Below are 8,659 nucleotides of genomic sequence, written 5' to 3' on the forward strand. Positions count from 1 at the left end.
CCCCCCCCCACACACACACATCATCTCCTGCCGGCCTGCTGGAATGAGGTCAGAGGTGATCCGTCACTCAGACACAATTATTCCTCCCCCTCTGCCTCGCTTTCTTCTATTATCCATCCGTTCCGTCCCACTCCAACCCAACACAATCCCTACGATGCGCTACAATACTGTAAAATACTCCACAGCGCTGTAAAACACTAAAAAATGTAACGGTGCTGTAAAATACTCTAGTAAAACGTCATAAAATACTCCACAGCACTGTAAAACACTAAAATATTCAACAATACAGTTAAATACTCTGGTAAAACACCATAAAATACTCCACAGTGCTGTAAAACAATGTAAAATATTTAATAGCACTGTCAAATTTAATATTTTAAAACAACAGAAAATACTCCACAGCGCCGTAAAACACTAAAATATTCAACAATACAGTACAATACTCTAGCAAACACCAGAAAATACTCCACAGTGCTGTAAAACAATGTAAAATATTTAATAGCACTGTCAAATTTAATATTTTAAAACAACAGAAAATACTCCACAGCGCCGTAAAACACTAAAATATTCAACAATACAGTAAAATACTCTAGCAAACACCATAAAATACTCCACAGTGCTGTAAAACAATGTAAAATATTTAATAGGACTGTCAAATTTAATATTTTAAAACAACAGAAAATACTCCACAGTGCCGTAAAACACTAAAATATTCAACAATACAGTAAAATACTCTAGCAAACACCATAAAATACTCCACAGTGCTGTAAAACACTAAAATATTCAACAATACAGTAAAATACTCTAGCAAACACCATAAAATACTCCACAGTGCTGTAAAACAACGTAAAATATTTAATAGCACTGTAAAATACTGTAAAATACTCTAGTTAAAACAACAGAAAATAATCCACAGTGCTGTAAAACACTAAAATATTCAACAATACAGTTAAATACTCTGGTAAAACAACAGAAAATACTCCACAGTGCTGTAAAACACTAAAATATTCAACAATACAGTTAAATACTCTGGTAAAACAACAGAAAATACTCCACAGTGCTGTAAAACACTACAATAGTCAACAGTGCTGTAAAATACTCTAGAAAAACACCATAAAATACTCTGCAGAGCTGCAAAACACTGTGATATGCTCTGCAGTACTCCAGCTCTATTGTAAGTGTTTGTTACACACACACACACACACTTTAGTTTAATGTGATCTCAAGTGTCTGTGTGTGCGGCTTTAGTTCATTCACTTCCTGTGGGGTATGTGTGCATTTCTTGTCTTTTATCTATGTGAAATATGAAATGTCAAAAAATGATTTTGATAAAACACACACAAACACCCGTCTGCCTGTGTGTGTGTCTCTCCATCTGGCTGTCGTGTGTGTGTCTGTATCGCAGCTGCTGCTCAAACCAGACGAGCTCACCAGACCATCTACAAGCCCCTCCCATATGTTAATGAGGCTAGAGGTGACCTGGGGGTGGGGGGGGTCAGAGGTCAGAGGTCACAGTCAAAGCCCTTTGTCACAGTCAAACACTGCTCCACTGCTCTAATAGAGAATAGAGAGAGAGTGTGTGTGTGTGGAAATGAAGCCTGGTCTCTGGTTAGCTATTGTTCAGTTTCCTGTGTAACAGGAAGTGCATCAGTCATTAATATCCTCACACTCTGACAATAATTGAAGTTAGAAATACTTAGCTTTTCTGATGAGTCTGTCTCTGTGCAGTGCTTCAGTTACACTAAACTGAACTGAACCCCAGGTTTGACTCGTGTGATAGTGTGTGTGTTTATAGTACCTTGCACCACCAGACGTCCCAGCGCGGTTCTCCTCATCCTGGTTCCGGGTCGGTTGGCGGAGCAGACGTACACACCTGAGTGCTGCAGAGGTTATAGTTCACATTACAGTAATTATCATTATAATGATATTCATTGTTGATATAGTTATAGTAATTGTTATCATTTTAGTAATTAGCATTATCGATATAGTTATCGTTATAGTTATTATTGTTATTGTTATAGTAATTATCATTATTGTTATTGCTATAGTTCCTATAGTTATCATTATTATCATTATAGTTATTGTTATCGTTATAGATAGTTAGCATTATAGTTCTTCAAAGACAACAAACAGTTGTTGAGTGGATGAATCGAAATGAGATATATTGAGTTGTTTTAGCTGATTTTATCTCGTTTTGTCATCTTGAGCTCTTCATGTGGTTTTTACCCAGCCTGCTCCAGGACACGATGGGCCGCGGGTTTCCAGTGGCGATGCACTCCAGGATGGCGGTCTGGTGAACGTTCAGAGTGAGATTCTGCGGCCCAGAGAGAATCACCGGCTCCTTGTAGAGACGATTAGCTGCGACTGAGACAGAGACAGAGACGGGTCATTCAGAGACGCTCAGCGGTTCGGATCGTATCATCAGATGAAGAACGGCCTTGGCTCTACCTGTGACTGACAGCTGAGCCTCGTGACTGTAGCGAGTGTTTGCGATGTTTTTAGCGACGCAGCGGTAGCTGCCGCTGTCAGCCTGACGCACTCCTGTGATGTGCAGGATACCGTTGGGCAGGAGAGTGTACCTGAACACACATACAGCACATTCACACAAAATCAATTACTATAACCATAAAGTTTCAAAAAATTGTGAATAGTTCACACCACAACTATAACGACACAGAGGAACGATATCACTGGAATCACTGTCAGAGCGATTGTTTTCAGCTGATGAACGAATAGACATGAACATTATCGTCCACTGGTGCAGACACTAATATAGCTATCATTATAGTTAAAATTCATAGTTAAAATTAGCTTTACCATTCTTATCATTATAGTTATTAATATAGTTAGTGTTATAGCTACTGTTTTCATTGTAGATATAGTTGTCATTTTTATAGTTACGTAATCATTAGTTATAGTTATTGTTATAGCTATCATTACAGTTATCATTATAATTATTATCATTATAGTTAAAGTTACCGTTATTCTCATTGTTATCGTTATAGTTATAATCATCATTATAGTTAGTTATCGTTATTGTTTTCTTTATTGCTGGTTATAGTTAGCTATCATAATCACTGTAAATATCATTATTGTTATAGTTACCATTATAATTATCATTATATTTATAGTTATTATATATCATTGTTATCGTTATAGTTAGTTATCGTTATTATTTTAGTTAGCGTTATAGTTAGCATTATCATTACAGTTATCGTTATAATCATTATCATTACAGTTAAAGTTATCGTTATTTTCATTATTATCGTTATTGATATTATTGTTACAGTTTTTATCATCATTATAGTTAGTTATCGTTATCTTTATTTCTGGTTATAGTTAGCTACCATAATCATTATAAATATCATTATTGTTATAGTTACCATTATCGTAATAGTTATCATTATTGTTATATTTATTATTATTATAGTTATCATTGTTATTGTTATAGTTAGTTATCATTATTATTCTAGTTAGTTATCGTTATGGTTACAGTTATTGTTATCGTTAGCATTATAGTTAGCATTATCATTATAGTTATAGCTATCATTACAGTTATCGTTATAATTATTATCATTATAGTTAAAAGTTATCGTTATTTTCATTGTTATCGTTATTGATATCATTGTTATTGTTACAGTTTTTATCATCATTATACTTAGTTATCGTTATTGTTATCTTTATTGCTGATTATATCATTATTGTCATAGTTACCATTATCGTTATTTTAGTTATCATTGTTATCGTTATAGTTAGTTATCATTATTATTATAGTTAGTTATCGTTATTATTATAGTTAGTTATCGCTATGGTTACAGTTATTATTATCGTTAGCATTATAGTTAGCGTTATAGATATTATCATTATAGTTATTTTGTCAGTTATTGTTATATTCATTGTTCTACTTCTCATTATTATTATCATTAGTTATGTTTAGTTTCGTTATAGTTATCAGTCATCATTATAGTTATTGTTGTTTATAGTTTTGTTATATTTATATTTATCGTAATAGTTATTGTTTTTGTTATAGTCATCATACTCATTATAGTTAGTGCTATGGTTACAGTTATTATTATCGTTAGCATTATAGTTAGCGTTACAGATATTATCATTATAGTTATTTTGTCAGTTATTGTTATATTCATTGTTCTACTTCTCATTATTATTATCATTACAGTTATGTTTAGTTTCGTTATAGTTATCAGTCATCATTATAGTTATTGTTGTTTATAGTTTTGTTATATTTATATTTATCGTAATAGTTATTGTTTTTGTTATAGTCATCATACTCATTATAGTTACCATTACATTCATTGTTATAGTTCTCATTATTGTTCTCATTATAGGTATGTTTATAGTTTTGTTATAGCTTTTATTATAGTTATTGTTTATCATTACAGTTATTGTTATGTTTACAGTTATTTTTGGTGTGAACAGGCCTTAAACGCAGATAATCCAGAGTTGGTTTCTGACTTTGGGGAAAAAAACACATAAATGTAACACATAAATGTTCATTCCTGTTCAACATATTTAATATATTGTTGTGTTTGTTTCAGGCTTTATTCATGTACCTGTTATCATCAGCGTTGAGAGCTGTTCTGTTTCTTTCCCAGGTGATGTTGGCCTCTGGGACGCCGCTGACGGCGCAGTGAAATCGAGCGACGCCACCCTCGTCCACACTCATGGATTCTGGGTGTGTGTGGAACTTGGGCAACGCTGAGAGAGAAGACAAATATCACATCACATGAGTTACAGATGCTCAAATCACTCCAAACACAGACCCTACATCCCTCTAAAACCACCAGCTAACCACATTAGGCTGGTTTAAGCAGGTGTATCAACTTTGTCATGTCTGTTTCTCCTAAAGCAGACTCAGGATAATAAATGAGAGAAACTATTGAGATATTAGAGAGCTTTTTCTTTCTGAAGCGTGTTTGTGTCACTCACAGGCCAGCTGCACATGTGCTTTGCGGCTGATGAGCAGCCCGTATCGGTTCTGCGCCGCACAGTCGTACTCGCCAGCGTCGCTCTCGTCACCGTCGCGCCGTTTCTGGAAGTTCCGGATCAGGAGCGTCCCGTTATCCAGCACGGCCGCTCTGGCTCCCAGAGGAACGGGAACGCCGTTCCGCCGCCAGGTGATGGTGATAGGCCCCTCCCCCTCTACCTGACATTCCAGCATGAGGGGGCGGTCCCTCACTGCGATGACATCACTGGGTTCTTTAATGAAGGCCAACTCTGAAGCTCCGCCCAAACCTGCAAGACGACAACAGGAGAGTGTGATGACGAGGAATTAAACAGAGAGACATCCGTCTGAGTAATCTGAGAGGAACTGATGCTTACGAACGATTCATGATGATGATGATGATGATGATGTATCATGACGGATGATGAAAACCTGATGGAGGAAAACTGTTACTCATATCACATCACCAGTGTTGGGCAGTAACCAATTACTAGTAACTTAGTTACTGTAATAATATACTTTTTGCAGTAACTAGAAGTGTAACTAATTACTAATAAGATTTCCTAATAAGTTACCATCCACAAAACAGCTTAGTTACTTTTGATGCCTCAACCCTGATTTAAAATCCAACAATCAAATAATTCCTAGATTTATTTTCATAATTTTCATCACTCGCACATGCATGTGATGTCCCCAGTGCAGCAGGCAAGCTTGGAATATGTAATATGGAAACTTACATTCAGCAGATAGAAATATTGCATTATATTGATTTTGTCAGGAAAAAAGATGATCTGAACACTGTTGTGTAAGTTGTGGCTGGACTTTACTCTGGCATTACATCCCTCTGATCAGCATGTGGTACATTATATTACTATAATTAAAAATCTTTTTGGAAAATTGAACAGTTTCTAACAGACTTTTGTGATTTTATAAAATACATAATGAAATATAATCGTATATGGGTAACAGAGAAATTACAATTAGCTTCAAGCTACACATGACAATTAATGAGATTAATACAACACTTCTACTTGAATGTCACTATCAATCACTATTGAGTGTTTGTAATAACTTCTGACTGCGATCTAATGGATTTTGGTCAAATGATGAGGCAGAAATATGTTGTTAGTAACATTCTAGAGGAATTTTATGTGGAAGATACACAGTTACAACAACTGTTGGGGCATGAAGAAAAAGTAATGTAACTAGTAGTGTAACTATTTACTAATAGTACTAGTAATTAGTTACTAATACTAATAGTAACTAATTACTGTTACCAGAAAGTAATAAGTAACAATATTACTTTTGAAAGGAGTAACTAGTAATGAGTAATATATTACATTCTTTGAGTAACTAGCCCAACACTGCACATCACATATAACATAATGGAGCAGAACTGATACAGAACCGAATAAGATACACAAGCAAAGCTTTATAATCATATCAAATATGAAGATGAACTATTTTTAAATTCAGTATTTTTAATTATATATATTCACTGCAAAAAGCAATGCTCTTCCTCAATATTTTTCTCATTTTGAATTTTCTGATCCCATTGGCAGATATTTATTCTTGTTAACCGTAAAAAAACTGACCTCAAACACCCAAAAAAAACCCAAACAAAACATGTATACAGTTGTTAGTTTCTGTTATAGTTATACTTACACTTACTGCTAGTGTGGATGATAATATAGATATCGTTATAGTTATCTTTATCTTTATAGATTTGTTATAGTCTCATTATAGTTGTTGTAATTGTTATTGTGATAGTAATCATTGGCAGTCAGATAAGGTTGCAAAGGGGCAGAACATTTCCAGTAAATTTCCTGAAACTTTGGAAAAGTATCCAAAAATTTTCAGAAAGTTTCCAAAACTCTGGAAAATTTACTGGAAATTTTCTTCTATTTATTCTTGTTTTAAGCATAAAAACAGACCTCAAACACCAAATAAAACCACAAACAAAATGTTTATATTTATAGTTATAATTACAGTTACCACTATAGTTATCGTTATAGTTATCAGTATCATTTACAGATATTTGCTCTTGTTTTAAAGGGGTCATATGATGCTGCTAAAAAGAACATTATTTTGTGTATTTGGTGTAATGAAATGTGTTTATGCGGTTTAAGGTTCAAAAAACACATTATTTTCCACATACTGTACATTATTGTTTCTCCTCTATGCCCCGCCTTTCTGAAACGCGTCGATTTTTACAAAACTAATCGGTCTGAAAAGCGAGGTAAGAATATCTCTTTGGTTTTGAGACTTTAGTCTTTGCAACTTTAGGGATCTTATCTATTCACGAACAGCTTGTAACACTCCAAAGAGAAAGGAAAACTTGAAATCGCATCATATGACCCCTTTAAGCATAAAAACAGACAAAAAAAAAAACACATACAAAAGGTTAAACTCCATGAAGTGCATTTCTGAATCGATATTCCCATTCATAAAAAAGATTGTGAAGTTTATTTAGTCCTCAAACACACTCTTGCATCAGTAGACGGTGTTTGTCTTGTGCTTGAGTAGCTGATGTGATGTGATGGAGGCAGGGCTGGTTGGATTTAGAGTGTCTTAAATCAAAGCGATTCATCTCCACTGAACTTAAACTTGACTTTGGGCCGTCTGATTGATGGCTCTTTCAGAAGCACTCACACAAACACACACAAAACCCTCCATCAGCCCAAAACAGCCACACAATGCGGCCGCACCCCACCCCCCCACAAACACACCCTCCAGATCTGCCCCGGCCCATCATTCCTGCCCCGTCTGAAGAGCCATCTGCCCCTCCTCCGCCCCGTGGCGCAGCGCGAGGGTGACTTTCCCATGCCACCGCATCAGTCAAACGCGCCGCACGCCGCCCCTCGCAGCTGCCAAACACACAACAAAACACTCCGGTCACACTTGAACTTGAACGTGCTCGCACGGAAAAACCAGACTCCTGTACCTCTGCACTCGTCTGGCATCTGGACCGGAGTCTGACCTCAGAACATGAGCCGGGTCTCCTCAGACCAGATGAACTCTCTGACAGGAATCAAACTAAACCCTCATCAAACTCTCACGCAGGATCCAGAGAGCAGCTTCCTGCTGGATTCATGGGATTTAAGGCCCATTCACAAGAACGCTAATGATAACTATAACTAATGATAACTAATAACAATAACTATTAAAAAACTATATTAGTGTCTACACAAATGGACAAAAACTACAGTATAATGAAAACTATAACAATAACTATAATCATAACTAGAGCAATAATGATAAATATGACAATTACGATAGATTCGTTATGGTCTCATTATAGTTATTGTTGTTATTGTTATAGTAACTAGAGCAATAATGATAAATATGACAATTACGATAACTATAATAACTGTAATGATGACTATAACTATATTGGTGTCCACACAAACAGATGAAAACTATAACAAAAACTATAACAATAACTATTATCATAACTACTGTAGTTATGATTATAGTTATTGTTATAGTTACCATCTATTTGTTTAACTACAATGATAAATATAAATATAGCTGCAAGCAGCAATCACGGAGCCAAGCACTCCAGAGGCAAATTGAGAAGCTAAGCATGGCATGGAGCATCAGACCAAATGCAATAATGAGTAATAAAAGCAAATTTAAGATGATTGTAATTGAAATGGCTGAAAAATCATAAATACAACCACTAGTAATATGATT

At 35.2% G+C, this 8,659-nt stretch overlaps 1 protein-coding gene across 1 annotated transcript in view; it reads right to left on the reverse strand.

The window, feature by feature from the left end:
* LOC107745152 (immunoglobulin superfamily DCC subclass member 3-like) overlaps positions 1–8,659 on the reverse strand; it is a 15,977-nt gene that overhangs the window by 2,938 nt on the left and 4,380 nt on the right. Inside the window, exons 2-7 of the mRNA XM_016558999.1 lie at positions 4,948–5,253; positions 4,572–4,716; positions 2,446–2,579; positions 2,227–2,367; positions 2,044–2,051; positions 1,799–1,880 (exon numbers count right to left, since the gene is read on the reverse strand). Of these exons, the coding sequence (XP_016414485.1) occupies positions 1,799–1,880; positions 2,044–2,051; positions 2,227–2,367; positions 2,446–2,579; positions 4,572–4,716; positions 4,948–5,253 (816 nt within the window). The remainder of the gene's footprint in view (positions 1–1,798; positions 1,881–2,043; positions 2,052–2,226; positions 2,368–2,445; positions 2,580–4,571; positions 4,717–4,947; positions 5,254–8,659) is intronic.

This window comes from Sinocyclocheilus rhinocerous, unplaced genomic scaffold, assembly GCF_001515625.1.
Source record: "Sinocyclocheilus rhinocerous isolate Xijiao unplaced genomic scaffold, SAMN03320098_v1.1 scaffold828, whole genome shotgun sequence".
NCBI classification, from domain to species: domain Eukaryota; kingdom Metazoa; phylum Chordata; class Actinopteri; order Cypriniformes; family Cyprinidae; genus Sinocyclocheilus; species Sinocyclocheilus rhinocerous.